Source organism: Podarcis bocagei (assembly GCF_964188305.1).
Source record: "Podarcis bocagei genome assembly, chromosome: 14".
Lineage (NCBI taxonomy): Eukaryota > Metazoa > Chordata > Lepidosauria > Squamata > Lacertidae > Podarcis > Podarcis bocagei.
The window spans coordinates 49,928,963-49,956,661 of NC_138139.1; the positions used below are offsets into that span (position 1 = coordinate 49,928,963).

The 27,699-nt window shown below is 51.4% G+C and overlaps 1 protein-coding gene across 4 annotated transcripts in view; it reads right to left on the reverse strand.

The window, feature by feature from the left end:
- The window catches only part of RAI1 (retinoic acid induced 1), a 223,109-nt gene that overhangs the window by 18,255 nt on the left and 177,155 nt on the right, over positions 1–27,699 (reverse strand). For 3 of the 4 annotated variants that reach the window (XM_081169360.1, XM_081169361.1, XM_081169362.1), the window contains one exon: positions 736–6,448. In XM_081169360.1, the coding sequence (XP_081025486.1) occupies positions 736–6,432 (5,697 nt within the window). In that variant the 5' untranslated portion in view covers positions 6,433–6,448. Of the gene's footprint in view, positions 1–735; positions 6,449–8,239; positions 8,269–27,699 lie in introns of those variants that run through there. The other variant, XM_081169363.1, reaches the window with a different exon arrangement.

Sequence of the window (27,699 nt, forward strand, 5' to 3'; positions counted from 1 at the left end):
ATATTTCTTAAACACAAACAGCAACACAGGGAGGCATAGATTGCTCTGCTCAAAATGGTGCCAGGCTCCATCTTATCCTGGGGCGCAATATTCGATTCAAGGGTTGGGGGGAATCGCTTGCTGCAAACACACGGACCCTGTTCCTCCCCAGTATGCTGCTCCCGCTAAGCAATGGGTATCAAAAGGGGCACATCTACTCTGCAGGTAGCAAGAAACCCAGGCCCCATTGTCTGCTGGGAAAAGATGGGGAACTACCCAAGGCAAATGTGGAGACCCCTGGTATTTGATCTGATGAAGAAGCATTCTCCTTACCCAGGCATGACAACAAACCTCTTCATCCCAGGCATGAAAATTAACCTGATTGAAAGTAGACTGAACGGCAAAAGCAGCCAAGGGCCCTGCAACCCTCTAGGACTAATTTACAGTTGGCCAAGAGGCAGCATTGGGGTGAGACAGATCAGACTGTTGACTGGGCTACTGTGCTTCTTCCAGGAAAGGTTTCCCCGTAACTTCCAAGTAGGAACCAAATGCCCAACCAAACACATCCAAATCATACAGCTTTGGCCTCTTGGTTAGGATGCCCTGACCACCTCCCCAGAGCCCTGCAACCCCAAACCTTGTCATTCCTGCTTTTGCAAAGCGGTGTTGGCTTTTGGCGTACGGCAGGCGGTTCTGTCGGCGCCTGCGCCCGTGGCCTGCTCCAAGCGGAGCTTACGCTAAGGGGCGGACTCTTACCACGTCAGCAGCCATCTTTATTGCCTCCTGCAGTCCATAGAGCTTTCCCGCCACCAGGTAAACCCCAGCTGTCCACACAGCGCAGGCCTCATGGACCCAGTGCTCCTGCGTGTCCCCGGCAGGGTCTGGAGGTGGCGGCTCCGCTTTGCCGCATTCGTGCCTCCTGGGCTTCTCGGCGGCTGCGGCTGCTGCTGCCGCCACCGCCGCCTCCTCTCCCTCTGTCCTCTCATCGCAGCAGTAACAGCTTTGTAGTTTCCTAAACATCCCCCTCGAACTGGAGCGGAGAGCGCTGTGTTTCGCTGAGTCAGCGCCACTGTCCAACCTTGGCGGCTTTCCACCCGGCGTACTAGTTGCACAATTATTATCTGTCGCTTTGAGCAGCCTTTCCGCCGGAGACGGAGGCTCCTCGCCCAGCCCCTCCACTTTGATCTTCTCTTTCAGCCGCGACTTCTTCTTCGGAAGGCAGTCCTCGGGGTAGTAAGGCCCGCAGAGGTCCCCCTGGTCCTTGTAGTTTGCCGGGTTCCGGCACAGGCAGCAGACCAGGCAGGTGGCGTTGAGGGCCTTGGAGACCACCGGGCCGAGGTGCATGGTGGACGACAGAGGCAGGGCGGCCCGCGGCTGCTGGAGGGATGCGGCCCCCGAAAGCCCAGCCTGGGCAGACGGAGACGAGGAGGAGCGCTCGCTATTGTGCAGCCGGGCCTCTTCGACGGGAGAGTTGACGACAGTGCAGGTGGTGACAAACTCATCCTGCTTCTCCACCCGGACGTACGGCGAGAAGGGGGGCGCCCGGCTGTCCGACCGCAGCCGCTTGCACGACACGTACTTGAGCCGGATTTCGGGCTCGGCCGGGCTCAGCAGGGGAGCCTGTTGCGGGTGCCGCCTCTTGGTCCTGCTCTTGCACCTCGAGGGCACGCTGGGGGCCTTGCGGCGGCTGAGCCGCTTCCTTTGTCTCTTGGTGTAGCCGTTGTAGTTGGAATGGTTGGCCCGCTGCTTCTGGGCCCTGGTCTGGGCCTGCGAGGACCTCCCCTCGGAGCTCTCAGCGCTGCTGAAGCCTTTGTCCTCGGCCTTTGGCTTCTTCGCCTCCCTTTGTCCCTCCTCGCCTTTCCCTGCTGCCGCCGCTGCAGCAGCAGCCGCCTTTTCTCTGGATGCATAAAGCAGAGCAGGGCTCAGGTGAGGGCACTTCTCCAGGCTATTTTTGGCCGTTCGGAAGGCCGCCACTTTCCCTTTTCGGTTCCTCTTCTTGGGCAGCAGGCCGGTGCCGCTGGCAGCCATGCCGTCACCGCTGTGCTGCAACGTCTCGGGAGATGAATAGGCCTCACCCTTGAAACAGTTGGAGGACAGTTTCTTACTGTTCATTAGTTTTCCTCTGAAGGATCTGTTGTTCGGGCTTCTGCATAATTGCTCGGCTGCTGGAGCGGCGGGAGCCTTTTGTGACAAGGCCTGGTTTAATGGCCTGGCTTCCCCCGCCGCTGGGGCTGCGCCTGCATTCTTTGAGGCCTGCTCCCTCTCCAGTGGCAGGGACGGGCTGAGGGGATTACTGTGGGAGGTGGCGGCAGGGACGGTGAAGGAGACGGTGGCTGTTCGGCAGGCAAACTTTTTCAGGTTGGGAGAGGTGATCTTCTGGACGATGGCTTCCAGCTTCAGGCCCCGGCCTTTCCTTGGGGGAAGCACTTTCGTCTTCATCGCTCCCTGGAAGGCGGCCCGAGAGGTGATCTTGATGCAGACGTCGGGGTTCTCCTTCACCTGAGGGGACTTGAGCACCACTTCGCAGGAGTTCTTAGGGGACAGCTTAGCCTTCGCCTTTTTGGCCAGCGGCATCCTCTTGAACAGGCCGGCAGAAGCTTCCGGCTTCTCGTCCTTCGCGTTGCTGCCGCTGTGACTGTTGCTCCTCAGGACCAGGTTCCTCTTTTTCGCAGGAACCGGTGGGATGAAGGCTGACTTCCTCTTCAGGCTGTGAAGCGGCTGCTCGGACATCTTGCCACCCATTCCAAGCCTGGCTTTCGGGAGTGCTAGCCTTTTGCTCTCCCTCTCAGACCTGCTTTGGGGGCTGACCTTGAAGGAACCGGGGAAGTGGTTGTTTGGCAGAACCTTCTTGGGTGGCTTGCCCTCCTTGAGCCCTGCATCCATGGCACTCTTCTCTCTCCTCCGCTTGCTGTAGAAGACCTCCTGGGTCCTGGTCCTGGAACGAAGGATCATGGACTGCTGGTCTTTGGCTTCCGTTTCAACGCCATCGGCTTCTTTCGCCTTGTGACCAGAGTCTTCGCTCTGTTCCAAATTTGAGAGCGGAGGGGAAGCAGAGTTGCTGGGCTTTGGAGAAGGTTTGCCATTGGCCTTCCTAGCCTTGAAAGCGGCTCTCTGTTTCAGGACGCACGCTGTCTTCTTGCCTGACTTCTCTGGAGGGGTTGAGGCCTTTGCACCTTCCAAAGGATCTGGCATCCTGGGCTCAGTCAACGCAGTGAACGAGCGGGTACACATCCTCGCTGGCAAGCCTTCTGCTGGAAACCGGGGAGTTTGGCCATGGGCGCTCTTACTTGGCATTTCAATCAGGTTGTTTGGACCTGGGCATTTGCTGGCCACCATGCCAGCTGCCTGGTTGCCCGTGCATGGGCTTGACATGGGTTGGACGGCTTCCTCGCCTCCTGACAGCCTGCAGTGGACCTTCTTACTGCGAAGGCTCTTGCCCCTAGATGTTGGTTCTGAGGTTATTGGCACCTGCTCAAGAGAGGCTTGGTTAGTCACCAGCGAAGCTGCCAGCGTCTCTGCCTTATCTGGAAGGGTGTTTTCACTTCCCGCCACCTCCTCTTCAGGCTTCAAGTGGTGCAGGGAAGATTCGAACCAACTTTTCACTTTTGTCTCTGTGCCAACGGCTGGGCCCAAGAGGATAACGGACTGATCAGATAAGTGCGAAGGAGGAGTGGCACTCTCTTTCTCGGCCGCGTTTGCCATTTCTTCTGCTGAACCTGGCGTGTCTTGCAGGGAGAGGGCCGGGGCGTTCTCCGCTGGCTTAGGTGTAAAAGCATCATAGGTCAAAGACTTTTGTTCAGAAGCCGCTAGTTCACACAAAGAGGAGTACTCTTCAGGTTCCAAATCGGATTCTTTCAGGTCTGGAGAGGACATCATGGGGAGTTCACTGAAGTCTCCTCCTGAGCAGGACTGCCTGGTGGTGTCTTCCAGCCATCGCTCACTGTCTGCTCTGGTGGCCTCGTCGTAAGTCAGATTCTCTCCCTTGCTTGCCTCCTGCGGCTGATCGAAGCCCTCTGCTTGCTGGGGCGCCTGCTCAGCATCGCAGAGACTCAGGCAGCAAGCATTTTTTTTCTCCTCGGACGTCTCGCTCAGTTTGCCAGAGAACAAACTCTTGGAAAGGTCTGATCCTTGGAGGCTCGACCCCAGCTCTTTCCACGTGTCGCTGAGGTTTTCATCCGGCCAGTCAAAGTTCTCCATGGCGTTTTCAGAACCCACCGAATTGGCCGTGGCATTTGAGTAGCAGCTGAAGCTCGTGGCCTCGGAGCTGGAAGTGGCAGCCGAGATGTTGGGTTTGGAATTGTAGCCCACAGAGCTGGTCGTTTTCAGGGTATTTTTCGTCTCTGCTGTTGTAAACACCACCTGGGAGTTGTTGTAGACTTCCTCTGTGAAATTCTTCCCGTTATTCCCCCCCAGAGCTTTGTCCAACTTCAAGGGCTCAGCGAGGGCATTTGAGTCCCCCTGATTGGACCACGGACTTTTGACCATGGAATCCAGGCAGGTTCTGTGGTTCTCTAAGTGGAAAGGGGATTTGTCAGGGTCTTTGTTTGGAGCAGGGGGGCTGGCCCAGCCTTTGTCTGCTTTCTCGTTGATAGCATCTTGCAAACCGATGATCTCAGAGGCGAGCTCCTCCTGAGACAGGGCGCTGAGGAGCAATCTGGGGCAATCCCTCTCGTTGGTCACAAACTTGGTGAAGCTCTCCAGCGGCAAGCTGGTGTGGATGCTTTGGAAAGAATCGTCCGACTTGGTGGACATATCGTCCGGAGAAGTCACCGAGCACGTGGATACGGACTCGGGCTTCGCCTTGGAGTTGCTGTTGACGCGAGCTGGGCTGCGGCTCTGGTTGCAGTAAAGGAAGCTCCTTTCCAGCTGCTCCTCAGATCCACTCAGGTAATCCCCATCCTGGGTTTCAGCGTGGACCGATTGCGGGGTGCTCAGGGGGTCTGAAAGGGGAGTCCCCGCCTGCTCAGCGGAGTAACTGTTGCCTTCGGGGCTGCAGTGCTGACCCTTGAGCTGCTCTGGGGTCCTTGGCGGGTTCTTGATGCCTTTCTTCTGGGGCATCCCCGTGGACTTGGAGAGGAGAAGCTGCTGGACGGTGTTGGAAATGTTTTCGACTTGGGAGGTGAGCGCCGTGAGGCTCTGCAGGCTGAGATCGGACAAGAGGTTCTCAGGGATTTTCTCCTTCGGCATGCTCTTGCAGTTTGCGGGCGGCTGGGCATCCGGGCTCGCCCCGTCGGTCGGCGAAGGGTTCAACAAAGGCATAAAATGGCTATGGTCGGAGAGGCTGGCTGGGAAGTTCCCCGTGCTCAGAGACTGCTGGCTGTATTGGAAATTCTCCAAGTTGGGCATCAACGGGGAAGGCGTTGAACTGTACGAGGGAGACCTACCAACCGAACGAGCCGGGGAGTGGCTGGAACTGGGGCTGAACGTTTGGTAATACTGGTCTGGAGTCCGCACAGGGGCATCGGCTTGACAGTAGCTCTGTCCCGGCTGGTTGTAATGTTGGTATTTTGCGAGGTTTTGATAGTGAAGGGCTTCCTGGGCATGGTGTCTTCCTTGCATGGACTGCTGCTGCTGCTGTTGTTGCTGTTGCTGCTGCTGCTGGTCGTAGCTGATTCGGTTAGGCTGATAGCCATGTAAGCCCTGGACTCGCTGCCCAGAGGGCAGGCTGGCAGCATTCCCCAGAGTCCTTTCGTGCTGTGGTGGCGCTGAGGGAGCGTTGCAGCTTTTGTAGGAATGTGCGGCCTGGCTCCCGCTCTGGACGGACGTGTACGTCGAGGAGGCCGGGAAGGACTGGGAATGCTGGGTGAAGTGGGCGCCCTGCGGGAACGACATGGGGGAGGCCACATCATTCTGGATCTTCTGTCTCGGGAGCTTGGGGTAGGTCAAGGTGGGCTGCTGCTGCTGCTGCTGCTGCTGCTGTTGGAGGTGCAGGGAGTGAGTTCGGAATGGGAGCTGAGGGGCCTGCTCATGGTATTGCCTGGTGCCAGAGGAGGCGGCTGTCTTTTTCAACAAGCTCTCCTCATATTTAGCCACCCCTCCTGGCAAGGGTTGCGGCGGCGGAGGCGGCTGTTGCTGCGGTGACCCCCAGGCTTGCAGGCCTTCCTCTCCGGAATAACGGGCCGGATAGGGACTGTTCTCTTGGACAGCGTAATTTGGGAAGGATGCCGGCCGGCCTGGGAGTTGCTGGCTGCGTAGCTGCTTATTCCCCCTGTGATATTTCTCCACGGTGCTGTTCTCCCCGTACCCCTGGTAAGGCAGGGGGGGCTGTGGCGGCGGCGGCTGGGGCTGCTGCTGGCCGTAGTACTCCTTCGCTACCATCCTCTGACGCTCGAAGTGCGGCACGGCCTGGCTTTGATGCCTGTAATTCTCCAGGCGTGATGAATCTTGCGAAGATGCCGGCTGGTAGTTCTGCTGGTTGCCATGGAAACCACACCTTTCGCGGAAGGACTGCATGGCTGGGCCTTGTTATCTGTGCAGAGCGGGGAGAGAGAGAGAAAGACAAGGGGGGTTTCAAACAAATGGATTTTCTTCTTCCCTGCTTTCCACCTTTCCACCTTGTATCTTCCCCAGCCCGTCTCCCCTGTTCCCTGTGCTTTAAAAGCAAATAAACAAACACATGAGGCGAATGCTTAAAATTATATACGTACGTGGGTGTGTACATACATAATGGATAGGCAGTATCCATTATACTATACAGATAGCTAGATGGATAGATAGTAAACAACAACAACAAACTGTTCTTTCACAGCTGTAAAAAGCGTTATTCCGGTGCAATGTTCTGACTTTAAAGAAGGAATGAGGAGAGAATGGAGTCTCTCTTGTAACCCACTCCCCAAAAAACCAGGGAGAAAAATTGGCAAAAGGTAAAGCGATCAGCCTCAAGAGAATGGTGTGTGTGTGTGTGTGTGTGTGTGTGTGTGTGGACTCACAACAGCAGGAGGTGATGGAACAATCCATACCATTTCATACTGCACCCCTTTTCTGAATGCTCCCCCTGTTAAAAAGCAAGCAACACCCCAAAGGAACAAGCATAGCACATCAGGGACAAAGGCCAGCCCCTGCACGCTGAGCTGGTTTTCTCAGTGCAGGGACCTTTTCGTGCACTGGGAACATTTGAAACGCTCCACTTAGAAGTGATGCAGTCCATTCGAGGGCCTGGGCAAGGTGATTGGGAAGGTAGCAGCCAGCCAGCCGCAGGTGTGCCTAGAGGAAGCCAATTATCTAGATCCCTCCCCAAGTCCCAGGCTAGCGCACCAGAATTATTTTCAGCGGCACAGCTGAGGTTGGTAAAGAGGAGATGCAACTAGGCTTTGCATGCACCAGCAAGCATGGGTCGGTCACCCATTCCGTGCTCTCTTCGAGTCAATACGAAGTCGGCAGTGGTGTCCTGGCTACGGATGGCGGGGGTAGGGGTGGAGGAAGAAATTCGTTGTTGTTTGCATTTTGATGAGACGCAGCCTAATTTGCACTTCTTGAGCCACTATGTGAACTGAAACGCAGCTATCCTTCAAACGGTGCACCTCTCGAACCAAAGTGGACAAAAATGCTCATGGTAGGGGGAATTGCCCATAAAAATGCATATTTTTGTGGGGGAGAAGCATACAAAAATGTGGGGGAATTGCTTGCAAAAAAATGTGCTTATCAGATTGGAACAAAAAGGAGAAGCCGGAATTGACAGATTCATCCATCCTTAGCTGTATTTTTGCATCCCTCCTCCAGACATTTTCGTTGTTAAAACAGCAGAGAGATTATATTCTGATATTTCTGGCTCCTCTAATCTGGTTGCAAGGCCCAGGATCTGTCCCTTCCAGCATTTGATCCTGCAGTTTCTCAGCTCTCTGGCCTGGATGCTCCTCCTCGCCCTTCCCCCTCCTTCCCTCTCCCCATCCCCCCCCAATATCTCCCAAGCACCTCTCCGCAATTGCTGCAGCTCCATCTGGAATCTGTCTGCTCTTTACAACTGACGTCTATTAGGAGGCAGTGGAGAACAGCAGTGATAAAACCATCCTGGGTTTCTGCAGTTCTCTGCTGCGCCGCCGAACAGCGAGAGCACCTGCTTTTGTGTGTTTTCAGCTGGGGATGTTGACAAGATGCAGGTTTTGCATTGAGCACGTCTTGGCTCAGGAGTGATGTGTGCTCTCCTCCCACCAACTCTACAGATCTAAGGGGAGTCTCGATTCTGCTCGCTTGGCAACACCACCCAAAGATGCTGTTATCACCCAGCCAGTGGGCTATATTTAATACCTTTCCCCAGCACAACCTGAACCGCGTCACCGTTCTTCCTCCCTTGTGCTCCGTCGCAATCTGCTGGAAGTCATGTCCGTGCGGCGCACAGACAACACGCACAGGGCAATTCTGTGCATGCCTGATGGTTTGAGCATGTGCAGATTGTGTCCTCCCGTAAAAACCTGCCTGCACACGAGAAGGCCTGCTCTGTGTCCCCCACACCTTCAGGGATTAAACAAGGGGTGGGAAGAAAGCGCACAGAACAGATCCTTGCCGACCTCTGCACTCTGGCTTTCAAACTCTCTCCCCCCTGGGGTTTTCTCTTGACCTCCTTGCTATTGACCTTTTGAGGCACTACTGATTTTGTGTGTGTGTGTCTTGGATTTCTTTTTCTTTTGCATGGTTGGGAAGAATTAAGAGGGCTGGTCTGTTCTGCTGTTGCCATGATGCTGGTCCTGCGCCCCCCCCCCAACTGATCACAGAATCATAGAATTGGAAGGGACCACAAGGAGCACCTTGTTCAACTCCCAGAAATGCAGGAATCTTTCACCCAATGGGGGGCTTGAACCCACAATCCTGAAATTATGCTCTCATGCTCTACCGACTTGAGCTATCCTTTGGTGTGGTTGTGCTTCTTTGTGTGGCCCTTGCTGGTTTTTTTAAAATGTATTTTAATTGCTTTCTTAATGAGCCGCTTCAGGTGTTTTGACTTTTGAGAGGGAATATTTTAAGGCAGGAGGCGGTTAGATTGCACCCCTGCGCTGCCCCTGCAAACATGCACAAAGCAGATCTGCATGGGCAGTGGCATCAGGATCCCATGTGCGCGTGTCAAGAGATCCACAGTTCAGAGAAGGGCGACCAAAATGGTCAAGGGGATGGAGTGACTCTCCCACGGAAAAAGTTTGCAGCGTTTGGGACTCTTCAGTTTAGAGAAAAGTTAAGAGTTGAGTTGCTGAGTTAAGAGCTAGCACCAATATAGGTTTTTTAAATTATACATGGCATGGGGAAAGTGGGCAGAGAAAAATCCTTCTCCCTGTTTCCAAAACATGAGAACTCATAGATATCCAATGAAGCTGAAGGGTTGGAAGATTCAGGGGAAATAAAAGGAAGTACTTCATTATGTGACACATAGTTAAACTTTGGCACTCGCTGCCACAAGAGGCGGTGATGGCCACCAACCTAGGTGGCTTCAGAAGAGGACCCAGCAAATTCATGGACGATAAGGCTGTCAACGGCTATGAGCTACAATGGCTCGGCTCTGCTTCAATGGTCAGAGACAGCAATGCTCCTGAATGTCAACTGCTGGGAATTACAGCAAAGAAGGTTGTTCTTGGGCTCAGATCTTGCTTGCAGGTTTCCCGCAAGCATCTGGTTGGTTATTGTGAGAAGAGGACACTGGACTAGATGGGCCATTGGCTTCATCCAGCAGGCTCTTATTATTTTCTAATAATAATAATAATAATAATAATAATAATAATAGTCATACCTCGAGTTAAAGATGCTTCAGGTTGAGCGTTTTCAGGTTGCGTCCCGCGGCGACCCGGAAGTACCGGAAAGGGTTACTTCTGGGTTTCGCTGCTCGCGCATGCGCAGATGCTCACAATGATGTCACGCGCATGCGCAGAAGCAACGAATCACAACCAGCGCACGCGCAGACGCAGGTTGCATTCTGCTCAGGTTGCGAACGGGGCTCCAGAACGGATTCCGTTCGCAACCAGAGGTAGCACTGTAAAATAGCAATTTTATTATTTGTACCCCGCCCATCTGACTGGCTTGCCCCAGCCACTCTGGGCGGCTTCCAACACATATAAAAACATAATAAAACATCACGCATTATAATGATGCTCCCACCCTTTTTCTTCGCCACTTCTCGGAATGTTTTCTTTTCTTTTCCATACGCACATGCACTGGGGGAAGAGAATGTAGCTGGCTGGGTTGGAACCCGACCAGTCATCCTCTAGCTTTGCTGAAGCCCGCAGGCTAGATGCGAGCTACGCCCGCCTGCTGCAAAAGATGTGCCCACACCTGCACGAACATTTGCACACAGCACACAGGTAGGTCGCCCTTGACACCCAGACTGTGGGCCGCAGCCAACTGAGCACTGGCATGCAAAATGCCGCGAGTCCCGAGGTATCGCCGGGATGGATGAACAGGAGGGAACAGGAGGTTGGCGTGGAGGAGGAGGTGAGGCTGGGGAATAGAGGCTGGAGGAAGGAGGTGTATCTCCCTGCCAGGATCTGGCTGCCTCGGTTGAAGAAGCAGGACTCCCACCACGCTCCTTCCTTCCTGGGGAAAGGAGAGCAGCAACAGAATCTGGGAAGGGTGTCAGCCCACCACTAGGGATGGAGAAAGCAGAGTCAGAAAAGGGAGGCACAACTTGGTGGCCCAGGGCCCAGAGGCCCTCCTGTCAGAAGAAACAGATACAGTGGTACCTCGGGTTAAGAACTTAATTCGTTCTGGAGGTCCATTCTTAATCTGAAACTGTTCTTAACCTGAGGTACCACTTTAGCTAATGGGGCCTCCCGCTGCCACCGCACGATTTCTGTTCTCATCCTGAAGCAAAGTTCTTAACTTGAGGTACTATTTCTGGGTTAGCAGAGTCTGTAACCTGAAGCGCCTGTAAACCGAGGTACCACTGTACATTCTTCCTGGTGCAGTGAGCATCTTACAAGGTCAGCAATCCTGCACGGCAAGAGACTTTTGGAAAAGAATGTGCTTTGCCCAGTCTTTAAAAGCTTGGCGATTGGGTGTGCCATCTCATTGGGACAATGTTGTTGCTACTGTGTAGTTCTGATCTCCTTGCCCTGATCTTGGGATTTATTGAATAACAGAATTGTAGAGTGGGAAGGGACCCCAAGGGTCATCTAGCCCAACGCCCTGCAATGCAGGAATCTCAACTAAAGCACCCATGACAGATTGGGCCTCCAACACCTGCTTAAAAACCTCCAATGAATTGCACATTGACTCCTTAAGACGTGGACCTCTGCTTCTCGCTTGGCTGGCCTCACTTTCCTTGGCCTCTAGCCTGAGTAGAGCAGCTGCAGGAAGTCATCTACTGCTGCTGAGTCTTCTCTGCCTCAGTAAATACCTCTAAGCAGAGGTTGGGTCCTGTATACCTAAAGGAGCGTCTCCACCCCAATCATCCAGCCCGGACACTGAGATCCAGCACCGAGGGCCTTCTGGTGGTTCCCTCGCTGCGAGAAGTGAAGTTACAGGGAACCAGGCAGAGGGCCTTTTCGGTAGTGGCGCCTGCCCTGTCGAATGCCCTCCCAGCAGATGTCAAGGCAATAAATAACTATTTTACTTTTAAAAGACACCTGAAGGCAGCCCTATTTAGGGAAGTTTTTAATGTCTGACGCTGTATTGTTTTTGATATTTAGTTGGAAGCCGTCTAGAGTGGCTGGGGAGACCCAGTCAGATGGGCGGGGTATAAATAAATTATTATTATTATTATTATTATTATTATTATTATTATTATTAGGCTATCCGTCATGCTTTAGCTGAGATTCCTGCATTGCAGGGGGTTGGACTCGATGACCCTTGGGATCCCTTCCAACTCTGTGATCCTTCCTTACTCTCAAGTAAGGGGTATGGGTGGGAGCCAGGATGCAAACACGCTCTCTGCCTGCACACACAGGAACGCTTCACTATATGTGCTCTCCATGACACAGACGTGCAAACACGCACTCATGGATTGTATGGCTGCTTGCCAGGGCTTGTAGCCCACACACAGCCTCATTGCTGTCAACACAGACCACAAGTGTACATTCACCCACAAAGCAGCTCATCCCCCACAAAATTTGCCTTTGACTAAGAACTGCTTAAAGTTCTTAGCTTAAAGAAGGCTGATCGCCGAAGAATTGATGCTTTTGAATTACGGTGCTGGAGGAGACTCTTGAGAGTCCCATGGACTGCAAGAAGATCAAACCTCTCCATTCTGAAGGAAATCAGCCCTGAGTGCTCACTGGAAGGACAGATCCTGAAGCTGAGGCTCCAAGACTTTGGCCACCTCATGAGAAGAGAAGACTCCCTGGAAAAGACCCTGATGTTGGGAAAGATGGAGGGCACAAGGAGAAGGGGACGACAGAGGACGAGATGGTTGGATAGTGTTCTCAAAGCTACCAGCATGAGTTTGACCAAACTGCAGGAGGCAGTGGAAGACAGGAGTGCCTGGTGTGCTCTGGTCCAGGAGGTCACGAAGAGTCGGACACGACTAAACGACTAAACGACAACAAAGAACTGCTGACTACACTCATAGACAAAAGCCACATCTCCTTGGGAAAGGCTGTGATGCCCTTTTGCCTGCTACCTAAGAACACAAGAAGCTGCCATATACAGAATCAGACCACTGGTCCATCTAGGTCTGCACTGTTGACACGGACAGGAAGCAGCTTCCCAGGGTATCACACACAGGGTTGTTCTCTCTCCCTCAAAGCATGAAAAACTCATGGACAGCCAGAGAAGTTGAATGTAGAAAGAATCGGGACAGATAAAAGTAAAGACTTCGTGCAGCGAATTGTTAAACTATGGAACTCACTGCAGGAAGATGTGATGGCTGCCAACATGGATGGCTGCAAAAGCGCTGGCAAATCTACATAGGAGAAGGCTGTCAATAGCTATTAGCCATGATGGATGTGCTCTGTCTCTACGGCTGGAGGCAGCAAACACTTCTGAATATCGGCTGCCGGAAACCAGAGGAGAAGAGAGCTCTCGGGTCCCGCTTGTGGGTTTTCCATTAGGACATCTGGTTGGCCACTGTGAGAACAGGATGCTGGACTGGATTGGTTCTGATCCAGAACAACCTTCTTATGTTCCTAGGAAGCAGTGCTCTCCCCCACCTGGACACAGAACCTGGACCTTTTGCGTGGAAAGCCTGTGCTCTGCTACTGAGCTGAGGGCCTTTCCCAAAGGCTGTTTCGGTCCTTTTTTTGGGAGGAGGGGGGTTGCTACTGCTGGCCTGTCGCCAAAAGCCCGGCAGGTGCAAAACTTCGCCATGGGTCTAGGAGGGGGCCAGCTGCACTTTCCCCCTGCCTGGCGCGCATATCTGCAGAAATTAGGTTTTCTTCCTTTATTAGTCGCAGATTGCTTTCCCTTCCTGTTGAGTGTCTATGGTGATCATTGGTATTTTGACATCCGCTTGCTTATTTATTTGCAAAAGTGAGTGGGAAGGAAGGAAGGAAGGAAGGAAGGAAGGAAGGAAGGAAGGAAGGAAGGAAGGAAAGAAAGAAATAAATAAATAAATAAATAAATAAATAAATAAATAAATAAATAAATCTGAACGAGCCAGAGCGCTGTGGCACTTTGTGGAACGGCACGTTTATTATGGCATAAGCTCCCTGATGATGTGCGCTATGCTGCAATAAATCTGCTCCCCTCTGAAGGTGCCACCGTGCTGCTGTTTGGTGTTGCGACGACAGCCTTAAAACAAGGCAGCCTCTCTGGAGTTATTCTTATAACTGCAACGGAAGTGGCACAGATAATCGAAACTTACACACACACACACACACACACACACACACACACACCCTATTCCTCTGGTCCGTCCATCAGTTCCCAGCCTCTCTCTCCTCCTCCGAGCCGCAAATGCATCTACGCTGCCTTACAGCTGGATCTCCTAACGCACACCAAGCAGTTGGAATGCGGAGCCAGGCATGTATCTCCCCGAAAAGACAGTTCAATTAAAAATACAGCACAGCCTCACAAGCCAGCAACCTGGTACCAGAGTGGGAGAAAGCCCTTCCTCCGCGCTCCATGTCCCAGCCGAGAGTCGGGAGGGCGGAGGAAAGGATGTGCGTGTGTAAAGAGGCTCGGGGAACAAAGGCGGGCTGGAAATCAAAGGCAGACCCTCTGGGAGAGGAGGGCCCCGGAGCTCAGCACCAGGAGGGGCAGTGGGGGCCAGTGGCCAGCGCAGTTTGAGGGAAGGACATGACGGGGCTCCCTTTAAAGAGCCCCACGTTTCTCTTCCCCCCGTTACAGATGCTTTTTCAAAGAGTTGAACCAATCACGGCCAAGGAGCGATGGAATGGATGGAGGTGAATGAGCAAAGGAGGGGTGAGGTGGGGAGGGGTCCAGATTGCTAAGAGGAACCATAGTTTTTGCTTTGTTGCAGCTGCCACACTGGGCTCTTTGGGCTCCTCTCTGCCCCTCTCCCCCCATTATTATTATTATTATTATTATTATTATTATTATTATTATTATTATTATTACAATTCAATTTGTAACTGCAGGTTTCAGGGCCGTTCACAACATAAAAACACAGAATACGTAAAAACAATCCTTGCCTCCCCAACACATTTTATAAGGGCATTGTATGCCAATCAGCCAAAGGCCTGGCTATAGAAGAACGTTTCTGCCTGGCACCTAAAGGGCACCTAATGAAGGCGCCAGGCGAGTCTCTGTGGGGAGAGCATTCTACAAGCGGAATTGAGTTTCCATAAACATATTCAGAGTGGGAAGAGATGTGGAGGCCAGCAGGCAATTTGTCATTTTGTTTAGGTGCTCCAGAGCAGCCTAAACCTGCAACTCGCTTTTTATCTGCATCGTATTGTGCTTTTTTTGTGGCAAAGTCTCCGACACTGATTGGTTGAGCTGGTGTCACGTTACAGAAAGTCATTCATGAACACTCCAGCTACTTAGGGAACAAAGCCATTAGAGTATATGCTACTATGGGGGAAGGGGAAGTTGGCTGGGATTAAAAGCTCACACAGGGCCCTAGTTAGTGAGGCAGGCAGAGCACTGAGAAATGGTCCCAGGAAGCAAGGAAATAAAGGTTTAGGGAGATACCGATAAGACTCAGACCCGATACAGTGGTGCCTCGCAAGACGAAAAGAATCCGTTCTGTGATTCTCTTTGTCTAGCGCTTTTTTCGTCTTGCGAAGCAAGCCCATTGAAGGATTAGCGCAATTAGCGGCTTTTAGCGGCTTATCTGCTGACCGGATCAGCTGATAAGTGCCTTAGCGGCTTAGAAAAAGGGGGGGAGGAAAAAAAAGCAGGAACTCGCAAGACATTGTCGTCTTGCGAAGCAAGCCCATAGGAAATTCGTTTTGCGAAGCACCTCCAAAACGGAAAACTCTTTCGTCTAGCGAGTTTTCCGTCTTGCGAGGCATTCGTCTTGCGGGGCACCACTGTACAGAGACAGGGAGATACCGATAAGACTCAGACCCGATACAGAGACAGGGAGAGGTGGGAGGAAGCTGGAAAATGTTTGGGGTGTGTGGGCCAGGAAGCCAAGGGGGAACAGGGTTGCTAGGTCTGCATCCTGACAGGGCTGCGGCATCTTTAGGAGTTGTGTGGAAAGAAGATTCCATTAGTTGTGGCTTGTGTGGCCACTGCAACATCGTGACCTGTCAATCCTAAGGAGCTATTGAGGCCCCAGAAGCAGCAAGAGGCGAGGCTCAGCTTTACGAATTGATCGGAGGAAACATGCCCACCCTTTCAAGCTTTTGCTCACAAGCATATTTTTCCTCACTGGTTGGTGCTCCAGATTCGAGAAGCGAGCTGAAAAGGGACAGTGGCAACATTCACACCATATATTTATGCTCAGGACCCCAGTACCTCAAGGAATGCGTCTCCCCAAATGAACCGACCCGCACCCTGTGGTCAGCATCTATAGCCCTTCTGCATCTGCCCCCTTCACGAAAGGTCTAGAGCAGTGCTTCTCAAGCTGTGGGTCCCCAGATGTTGTTGGACTACAACTCCCATCATCCTTGAGCTCTGGCCTTCTTGCTAGGGCTGATGGGAGTTGTAGTTCAGCAACATCTGGGGACCCACAGGTTGAGAACCGCTGGTCTAGAGGGTGGCAACATGAGAACGGGGCCTTTTCTGCAGTGGCTCCCCATTTGTGGAACACTCTCCCCAGGAAGGCTCACCTGGCACCATCATTATATATTTTTAGGAGCCAAAACTTTCCTCTATAAGCAGGCCTTTGGCCTTAAAAATCTGTGGCCATTTAGAAACGGGCGGGTATTTGTAATGTCACTTAGAAGATGGAGCAAGCTTGGGTTTTTTCATATTTCAGAGGGCAGGACCTAGAACCATAGAATCATAGAGTTGGAAGACACCACAAGGGCCATCGAGTCCAACCCCCTGCCAAGCAGGAAACACCATCAGAGCACTCCTGACATATGGTTGTCAAGCCTCTGCTTAAAGACCTCCAAAGTAGGAGACTCCACCACACTCCTTGGCAGCAAATTCCACTGTCGAACAGCTCTTACTGTCAGGAAGTTCTTCCTAATGTTTAGGTGGAATCTTCTTTCTTGTAGTTTGGATCCATTGCTCCGTGTCCGCTTCTCTGGAGCAGCAGAAAACAACCTTTCTCCCTCCTCTATGTGACATCCTTTTATATATTTGAACATGGCTATCATATCACCCCTTAACCTCCTCTTCTCCAGGCTAAACATGCCCAGCTCCCTTAGCCGTTCCTCATAAGGCATCGTTTCCAGGCCTTGGACCATTTTGGTTGCCCTCCTCTGGACACGTTCCAGTTTGTCAGTGTCCTTCTTGAACTGTGGTGCCTGAACCAATGGCTTCGAGTTACAATAAAGGAGATTCTGACTAAACATCAAGAATAACTTTCTGACGTTAAGAGCTGTTTGATAGCGGAACAGACTCCCTTGGAAGGTGGTGAACTCTCCTTCCAAGTAGGTTTTTAAGCAGAGGTTGGATGGCCATTTGTAACAGATGCTTTAGCTGAGATTCCTGCCTAGGGACTAAATGACCCTCGGGGTCCCTTTCAACTCTACAATTCTGTGAATGTCTTTCTTTTTCTTCTTGGTTTTAATGTATCTATGTGGGGGGGGGGGGTTGTGTCTCTGTGTTTGGCTGTAAATCACAATATAAAGTTACTATTAACTTTAATTACGATTAATAATAATAACATTTAAATCACTGCAATATCTCTTTAAACAGCTATGGCTTCCCCCAAAGTTCCCCTGGGAGTTGCAGTTTCTTAAGGGAGTTGAGAGTTGTTCCGAGACCCCCTATTCCCCTCGCAGAGCTACAATTCCCAGAGCTCTCTGTGAAGAGGGACTGATAAACCACTCTGAGAACGGCATCTGTGGGAGGGGAATAAGGGTCTGCAAACTACTCTCAGCACCCTTAAGAAACTATAGCTCCCAGGAAGAGGTGTGAGGAACCTCAACCCTGGGGGTCAAATACAGTCGTCCAGGTGTCTCTCTCTATGTGGTCGAATTCTGAAATGTGCAAAGTGGGTGTATATATGTGGAGGGAATCCAATGAAAAATCCTCTTGTGTAAAGCCCAAAATACAGAAAACCACTAAATTAAGATTCTGTGCAAATCAGGAACCAACATGTTAGAATCTGGAGTCTACCAGAGAGGGCAGGTCCCAGCTTTGACGAAGACCTGGGCATGGCTGGGAACTGCCATTTTAATTCCCCACAATGCCCCAGCATGCCCAACGTAGTGTTGCCTCGGGGCATTCTGGGAAATTACAGTGAGGGCCCGCAGACCCAGCAGGGTGGGTGCCAGTGCTGATGTGCCCTGCTGTGGCCTTGGGGTCTCGAGGGTTGCCAGCTGCTGACACCAGGCCTGCTGCCAATTTACCACTATCTGAGTAAGTTCACTGAGCTGCGGTTCTAGATCCCAGTTGATCCCATTCTAGATCCCATTCTAGCCCCTTCATGGATCACTGCCTTGCCGTGGCGAAGCTATGAGCTATGCCGTGCAGGGCCACCCAAGATGGACAGGTCATAGTGGAGAGTTTTGACCAAACGTGATCCACCTGGAGGAGGAACCGGCAAGCCACTCCAGTATCCCTGCCAAGAAAACTCCATGGGCAAAGACAACAGATCCCAGTTACTGAGAAATAAATAATCCAGTGGATTCATGTCTCCATAGAACTGGATCCAGTCTGACTCAGACACAATTTGCAAAGCTGCAGTCAACGCCATAGATCCATGCTCCTTTCCACAGATTGCGATGCAGAGGAGCATTCTGAAATCTGGTCTCGTTGCAATGGCCTTATTCACACGTTGCAATAAGTCAGGGCTGCAAGGAGTTGGGGCGGCTGCAGGCCAAGAGGGGATACAATCACTGCAGCCTGGGCTAGCTGGAAAACAGAGCAGGCGTTCTGTCCTCCTGCGAGATAACCACAGCCCTACAGTGGCGCCTGCACAGCAGGGGGCTTTGGTCACCTGCCGTCACCATGGAGATGGCCTCTGGCCACTGGATGGGAAGACCAGTCTCTCTCTTTCTCTCTGTGTGAGCGTGGGGGTCGCTTGATGCTATTCTGCCTGCGCCCAGCCTCTCCCGGGCTTTGTTGATGGGGCCAGGGCAACTTTTCAAAGACGGCAATGCCTCGGAAGTTCACACGCCATCCCTGCTTGACCGTCACCCGGGCTTTTGCCGAGCGGAGACGAGAGCATTGTTCTCCACTCTTGCCTTTCTCGGAAAGGCCCAAAAAGAAGAAGAAGAAGAAGAAACCCCAAATAATACAATAACTGGGAGTGGAGGAGCATGAAAGAACCACAAGGGATTCCCCCCAGCCCAGATTCTTCTGGGAGAAAGGCCAAGCCTGAGATAGCATGCTAAGAGACCACAGTTTAGAAAGCCCGATTCCTTTGAAAGCTGTCTTGGCAGGGGAGTCCGAGGCAGGCAGCATCCTCCTCCTCCTCTTGTGCATTATGTCACTTCCATGCTGAGCATCACTTTTGGGTCAGGGAGCATGTGAGGCAGTTGCCAGGCAACCAGCAACCCTCCTCTTTCCCCACCTGGGAGAGCAACTAACCCTTGGAGGTAAAGGGCAGAGCGGCAGGGAACTGGGGGGACGCGTCAACCCGGAGCACAATTTTGCCAAGTCATACGTGATGCTTCCGCTTCTGGGTAGGAATTAGCATGCCATTTCTGACAGTCACATGCTGTCTGATTTTCGAGGCAAGCACGCCCTGTTTATATACTCTCGAGACGGCACCACTTGCATTCTCCCTGTGTGCGTACAACTACTGCTATCAGAGTGCCGTAGTATAGAATCACAGAATGGTAGAGTCAGAAGGGACCCTAAGGATCGTCTAGTCCAACCCCCCTGCAATGTAGGGATATGCACCTGTCCTATTCGGAGATCAAACCTGAAACCGTGGCATTATCAGCACCACACTCAACCAAGCTCAGTCCTGTAGTTAAGACAGGACCTAAGAGAGAAGTTGTTGGCATCCGGCTGTCTCGAGAGACAATGGAGTGTGTCTCAAGGGGTTAAAATAAAAAAATTCCTTCCTGCAGCACCTTAAAGGTATCTGAAGAAGTGTGCATGCACACGAAAGCTTATACCAAGAACTAACTTAGTTGGTCTTTAAGGTGCTACAGGAAGGAATTTTTTTATTTTGACTATGGCAGACCAACACGGCTACCTATCTGTCAAGGGGTTAAGTCAAACTGCTGCATTAACCCCCGCAAGGCAGCAGAGGTTTGGGACCAGAGTTTTCCTTCTCCTGGTTGGGCTTCCTTCCAAGCCCCATTTGCCCCTCACTTCCCTCTACAACACATGCAGAAACCACCTTCTCATCTGTTGGACCCATTATTGGTCTCATCCACTCAATCCGCCAGAGCTTTGGTTCCCTAGGAGACACAAGGGCTAAAGTCCCCACTCACAATTAATCCCGAATGCGGCAGATAGACTGGTGACTGGGAGTGGCCGCCAAGACCATATAACACTGGTCCTGAGAGGTCTGCATTGGCTCCCGGTACGTTTCCGAGCACAATTCAAAGTGTTGGTGCTGACCTTTAAAGCCCTAAACAGCCTCGGCCCTGTATACCTGAAGGAGCGTCTCTACCCCCATTGTTATCTGGACACTGAGGTCCAGCTCCGAGAGCCTTCTGGTGGTTCCCTCACTGCAAGAAGCCAAGTTACAGGGAACCAGGAAGAGGGCCTTCTCGGTGGTGGCACCCGCCCTGTGGAACACCCTCCCATCAGATGTCAAAGCAATAAGCAACTATCTTACGTTTAAAAGACATCTAAAGGCACCCCTGTTTAGGCAAGTTTTTAATGTTTAATGCAGTATTGTGTTTTTAATATTCGGTTGGGAGCTGCCCAGAGTGGCTGGGAAAACCCCAGCCAGATGGGCGGGGTATAAACAAATTATTATTATTATTATTATTATTATTATTATTATTATTATTATTATTATTATTATTATTATTATTATTATTATTACAAAGCAATATAATCCACACATAATAATAAAAAGCCAACAGTAAAATACAAAGCAAGGAAAAAGATTAGTGACGAAGAAGGTGGGTAAACCTAATGCAGGGGTCTGCAACCTTTAAGACAAAAAGAGCCACTTGGAACCGTTTCCGAAGAAAAAAAAACTGGGAGCCGCAAAACTCGTCATTATAAAAATAAAATTTTTGTCACTTTTTTATTATTTCTTTGTTTGACCCCTCAGAATCACTCCTCCTCATAGAAATAAACGTTAAATTAACAAGTTACCTTTTTTTGTTGTGTGTGTTCTTCACTCCCCTTCAAAACAGTGACCAGCGTACATGCCCCCTTTCAATGCAGTGACCAGCGTACATGCCCCTTACAATGTAGCGGGCGGGCAGGAAGGTGACGTCGGGACGGTGCGTGACTAACGCACACACCGCCCCCATGCGACGTCACAGCCAGTACAGCGCCTGCGACAGTGGGGAGTGTCGGGGCACACAATGCGCCTCCTCCCCTCGCTAGTATCCGCCCCAGAGACGCAGCAAAGGTGTAAAGGAGCCACATGCGGCTCCGGAGCCGCGGGTTGCAGACCCCTGACCTAATGCATATATAAAGCTGCTGAATTTATTCCACACTGACGAGACCGGGGGTGCAGTGGATTAAAAACAGGTGTTTAGAGGTTTTCTAGAGAATGCTCCCCAATTACAGGGATTTTTCTCTTATGCACGCAGGGGCCTGGAACTTAACTCCCACATAGCCGGAGTCACCTCTACTCTATCCCAGGGGTCAGATGGACATTCTACATGAGGCTGGATTGAGAAGGTGATTGGGCTGCATCCGGCCCCCGGGCCTTACGTTGCCGACTCCTGCTCTATCCCAAGAACTGTATGCAGGGAAAGACTAGTAGGCCTTATGTCAGGGGCGGACTGTGGGTAACATCACCCCCGATCATTGGGTTTGCTAGCTGGAGCAGATGGCAGTTGGAGTCCAGTCTGGACAAGTTCCCCATCCTTGTCATAGGCTCACAGTCCCAATGTCATGAGGTAACCAATGAGCACGCAGATCCTCTGCGTTTACTTAAACGATTGCTCTTGTCCCCCAAATTCAATTTAACCAAAAATTGGTACAGGGTGAAAGGTGATAGAGGCAAGACCCGGCTCTACTGTTAGGCAAGGGGAGGCAACCACCTGAGGCGGAAGGGAGGCGGCCCTTGGCTGTTCCTCCCCCTCGATTGGAGGACAGAGCTCTGTATTCAACACAGCATGCCCTGCGACCCCAGAACAAACTTGTGATCTGGGGATGCAGTAGAGGACACTATCTTGTTGTTCAGTGTGACTGTACGCACCATTTTACCCAAGATGCTTTTTCTGTGCCATTTCAGAAGGGCGCAAGGGCACACCAGCGAAACACTACCTGAAGAGGAACGTTAGGGCGACGATGCATACGACTTGATGTGATGGTACACACCATTGAAAAACCCAGGTTGCATTTTTCTGTGGTGCTGAATCCATACAAAGGAGCGCACAGGCGCACCTGCTCTGCACGGGGAGGAATCTCAATGAGATGATGCACATTTATTGATTTTACAACGTTTTAACAATGCACATACAGTGGTACCTCGGGTTAAGTACTTAATTTGTTCCAGAGGTCCATTCTTAACCTGAAACTGTTCTTAACCTGAAGCACCACTTTAGCTAATGGGGCCTCCTGCTTCCATCGCACGATTTCTGTTCTCATCCTGAAGCAAAGCTCTTAACCCGAGGTACTATTTCTGGGTTAGCGGAGTCTGTAACCTGAAGCGTATGTAACCTGCAGCATATGTAACCTGAAGTGTATGTAACCCGAGGTACCACTGTAGAGTGGTACCTAGGTTTTCGAACATCTCCGTTTTTGAACATTTTGGTTTTCGAACGCTGTAAACCCGGACATAAATGCTTCAGTTTTCGAGCACGCCTCGGAAGTAGAACATGCCACACGGCTTCCGTATTGAGGCTTCTGTATTGAATTTTCATTTTTTGAACGTTTCGGAACTCGAACGGTCTTCTGGAACCGATTACGTTCGGAAACCGAGGTACCACTGTACAGGGATCAGTAACGTGGTGGGGAACAGATGCAAAGCAACCCAGAGTTATGGAAGATCCAGCCGTGCTCCAGTTCCGGCACGGATTTGCAGAATTCTCCTTGCAAAACCAGAATTCAGAAAGAACAGAAGGCACAGAAGTGTGCAAAAGAAAGGAGCCGGACAGGGGATGGTATCTCTCATCCCTGCTTTCACATGAGCTGCCTGACCACCCCACCCCCATCACTGGTTGGGGTCCAGAAGGTCATCCCCTGAGGCTTGCCTGCAGCAGGTATCCTGTTGAGGTGACTCCCTCCCTTCCCTGGCCTCCTACTGGCCCTGTGGCTCAGTCCTTGGCCTTGCCACCGCTGGGTCTTGAGCAGACGCGCCTACCTTTCGGCTGCTCCCTAGCCAATCTTTTAACAGCACCGAGTCAACTGTCTATGGCAGGGAGGTTAAAATCTTTCCTCCAGAGGTGGAAAGCCCTCGGGCTCCAGTTGATTTGTGCATGCAAGCCGGCTGCTGCCGCCACCACCCCCACCCCAGGCACAAGCTCCATCCTGCAGCTCATCTCTCTCTCCACTCCCACAATTACCGGGAAATTGCTAGCCTATCTCCCAATTGCATTCGCAACGGAAATCGATAGCCCCTGCTCTCTTATGGAGTCTGAAGACCGGCCGACAGGAGAGAGACAGAAAGAGAATAAGAAATGTGGAGAGCGGGTGCCGGGCTCTTAAAAAGACCCCTGGGCCCAGGCCCATGCCGAAGATTGGCATACCATTTGCATATGCTAATTTGTTGCCTGCGTCCATGAAAATTCAAAATAAAAAAATTCCTTCCAGTAGCACCTTAGAGACCAACTAAGTTAGTTCTTGGTATGAGCTTTCGTGTGCATGCACACTTCTTCAGATACACTGAAACAGAAGTTGCCAGACCCTTCTATATAGTGAGAAGGTGGGAAGGGGTATTACTCAGAAGGGAGGTGGGAATGGGAGATTGGCAGGTAGCTGAGATGAGCCTGTAGAAGCTCATACCAAGAACTAACTTAGTTGGTCTTTAAGGTGCTACTGGAAGGAATTTTTTTTATTTTGACTATGGCAGACCAACACGGCTACCTATCTGTACATGAAAATTCAGACCAACTTTCAGAGGGAGGGGAAGCAAACTCACAGGGCTCCCTCTGAGCTTTGGGGAGTCAGTGAGTGGCATGTCCTGGGATGATGGTTTGAGCCCTGGAAGTCAGATGCAGTGGCCTGGAGGTCCGCTGGCCCCTGAACCTGAGGTACCCAGCCTACTACCTAATGTCCCCCCCCCCCCGGTAGTTAATTACAGCAGTTAGTCTGCTAAACCTTGTCAAGTCTTTCCCCAGCCGGCTTCACAGCTTGGAGAACTCCTTCAAATAATTACCAGGGGTTACAAAAACGTTTCTCAAAGTTTCAACGGATTCAGAGGCCTGCTAGGACTTCCTTTAGGGGTCCTGCGTTTCCTGGCTCACACGTGAGTTTGGCTGAAGGGGGACATTTTTTGGGGAGGGGGGGATTGAGCCCTGGAGCTGCTTGGCCACCTGGAAAGAAAAGAAAAATCCCAGGGGCAGCCCGCCCCCCCCCCCCAGCTCCTGTCTTGGACCCGAAAGCTCAGGAGGAGGAGGAGACAGCAACTTTCAGAAATGTTAGCACAGGCATTCAGCTTTAATGCAAGGCAGAAAACATGTGGGTTTAAAAGAAAAGAAGTTCTGGGGTGAGACACGCACATCTCAGCTTTCAGCCACAGGGCTGCTACTTGTGGCAGAGGAAAAGAGATCTCTAGGGGAAGACGTGTGTATGCTGCCCTTTGCTTTCCCTAACTTTCATGACAAGTAAATCTTAACAGTCAAGAGGCCTTTCTTCAAGGGTTGCATGACAACATGTGTTCTGCATCCGCCCATGACCCGAAACATGTGGGGCTGAATTTCAGATCAGCCATGGATGTACATTCCATGCTACTCAGTGGGTATCTCGTTGGTTGAGAAGATGCCTCTACGGATGAGATAATGTCACAAGCCACTTCGGTTCCCAGGATCCAAAATGAGGACAAGAGAAGAGCCCGCTGGATTAGGCCAATGTCCCATCTAGACCAGCATCCCATTCTCACAGTGGCCAACTAGATCTCTGCGGAAAGACCACAAGCAGGCTCCGAACACGAGAGCACTCTCTACTCCCGTGGTTTCCAGCAACTGGTATTCAGAAGCATGGCGGCTCCCAACCGCCCCACCCCCCCCGAGTTTGAAGAACTTCACTTCCATTTTGTGCTGGGCACAAACTTGGCCAAATTTGGGCCCAGTTTCAAATGGGATTTGCCAACCACTGTTAGCCAGCCTTCCTTCCCTGTTACCACACACACACACACACACACACACACACACACTGCCCAAACATTGGCTCCCAGTACATTTCTGAGCACAATTCAAAGTGTTGGTGCTGACCTTGAAAGCCCTAAACGGCCTCGGCCCAGTTTACTTGAAGGAGCATCTCCACCCCCATTGTTCAGCTCCGAGGGCCTTCTGGCGGTTCCCTCACTGCGAGAAGCCAAGTTACAGGGAACCAGGCACAGGGCCTTCTCAGTGGTGGCGCCCGCCCTGTGGAACGCCCTCCCGTCAGATGTCAAAGGAATAAACAACTACCTGACGTTTAGAAGACATCTGAAGGCAGCCCTGTTTAGGGAAGTTTTTAATGTCTGACATTTTAATGTATTTTTAATCTTTTGTTGGAAGCCGCCCAGAGTGGCTGGGGTAACTGAGCCAGATGGGCAGGATATAAGTAATAAATAATAATAATAATAATAATAATAATAATAATAATAATAATAATAATTCATACAAATCTCACCTTTGCAAAGTGGGGAGGGGGTAATTCGCAATGGGAAGGGTTTACTATGGATGGGATAAAACTTCTCCTTAATCAGAAGTTATGCTCACGGGTAGCATTACCTTCTGGGGAGCATGGGATGTGTGGCTTCCCCTGCCTCCTGAACTGAGTCGGGAGGCAAGGGAATTCAAATCCCATGCTCCCCAGATGCTGTTTCCTACCAAGGAACATGGAGCTGTAGGTTTCCAAGCATGGCTCTGCTTCCAGGTAGCCTATTGGCTCTTTGTTATTTGGCCTGCTTTAAAATACTTGGATCTTTTGCCTGGGCAACCATCTAGTTTGGGTCTTGCTTTATGGCCTCATGACCTTCTGCATTCAACCTGCTTATGCCCCTGCTACCTCCCCACACACTCCAGCTTCAACGCTGGGTCATGAGAAATACGGGACCTCTCTTTTCTGAGCGACGTCCTGAATGAAATTTGGGTGAATGGCTCCTGATTTTGGAGGTGCTCTAGCTGCACCCAGGCTGCATTTCCTCCCTTTTAATCTGGACTTTTCACCTCTTTTTGGACAAGGGAGGCCACACAGAGAAACCAGGTTACTGTCCGTGCTGGACAGTAACTGTCCGACTGCTCCAGCTTCAGCAGTTGAGCTTTGAAGATGTTCTCCCAGGTGTCGAGAAACGAGAAGCAAAACCCGACAGCACCAACCAAACCGCCATCCTGCAAATTGGCAATCTTGCTGTCTTTTCTCCAGCTGCTTACTGCTCTTTCGGGTGGGATTTCAACAGGGTCTTGTAAACTAAAAATAATACATGCCATTGCCTGCCAATGATCTGCCTGGAGATCTCACCGTTAATATAGTGGCGCTAGAGCCATCCCTCCACAACCAGTTCTCTCTCTCTCTCTCTCTCTCTCTCTCTCTCTCTCTCTCTCTCTGTGTGTGTGTGTGTGTCTCCCTCTTTCCAAAGATGCTGCTCCAGAATGCAAAGCTCTTGCTAACCACAGGCTGCTCTGATGTGCCAACTGCAAAGCCATCCACACGCCAGCTGCGTCTGCCAGCATTCCAGCCTCTGACCACCCTGAAACCAGGTTACGGCAGCTTCTACCACCAACACAGCTCAGGCTTTTTTCCTCAACGCTGCTCTTCTGATGGCAAAGGGCTGCAGCTCAGCGTTAGAACACCTGCTTTGCACCCCAGGTCCAATCCCATGTGGGATTTGCAGGTAGGGCTGGGAAGGAGCCCCTGCCGGAAACCCTGGAGAGCTGCTGCCAGCCAGTGCAGGCAATAATGTATTTTTAATCTTTGTTGGAAGCCGCCCAGAGTGGCTGGGGAAACCCAGCCAGATGGGCAGGGTACAAATAATAAATTATTATTATTATTATTACTGAGCCAGATGGTAGAATCACAACATTGTAGAGTTGGAAGGGACCCCCCCCCCGGTCATTTAGTCCAACCCCCTGCAATGCAGGAATCTTTTGCCCAACGTGGGGCTCAAACCCACGACCCCGAGATTAAAAGTCTCATGCTCTACCAACTGAGCTATCCCAGGAGTCTTATCCTTTCTCTTGTAAAGGTACAGCACAAGGTACTCTACCAGGGCAGTAGAAGCAAAGAGAAGACAGGTCCCTGTCCTCAGTAAAGGGGAAATCCAAGGGCCAAACTAAGGCAATACAGCGAGGCTGACGAGTTTTCAGGAGGATTAAAATTTAAAAAATGATGATCGCTGCAAAATGCGGAAAACTGGAAGAAGGAGAAAACTGAGAGGAGCAGAAATGGACATACCCTTTCACCCCTGACTGAGACCCTGGGGAGCAGCTGCCAGACAGAGCAGACAATACTGGCCTAGATTGGTACACAGCCTGGACTGGTGTTGGGCAATGGCCCTGGAGAACAGGCTGCAGCTCAGTGGTAGAGCATCTGCTTTGTGTGCAGAAGGTTCCCGGTTCAATCCCTGGCACTTGCACGTAGGGCTGGGATAAGATTCCTGCCTAGAATCATGGAGAGCTGCTGCTGGTCGGTGTGGGCAATACTGGACTGCTTCCGATCCCCATATGGCAGAGTTTTGCAACCTTTTTGAGCCCACGGCTCCCTTGACCAACTACATCCTTTCTGCGGCTCCCCTGTGGGGATGCCCTGAGTCTCAGGAGCTCAGTTAGGTCACCCCTTGCCTGCAGAGCCAGCAGCCCCTCACCCCTTTTTTGAACACCCTCCCTTGTGGAGGATTCCCTTGGGCTCCTCTCCTGTCCCCTCTCCTTGGGAAACCTTGACCGCTTGCTTCAGCTCCAGGCAACCAGCACCCCCCTTGGCCAGGCCCAGAGACCCCATTTGCCTGGAGAACTTGTAGCCAGGGCTGTTGAAACAAACAGCCGCACAGTATGTTTCCGAGCACAATTCAAAGTGTTGGTGCTGACCTTGAAAGCCCTAAATGGC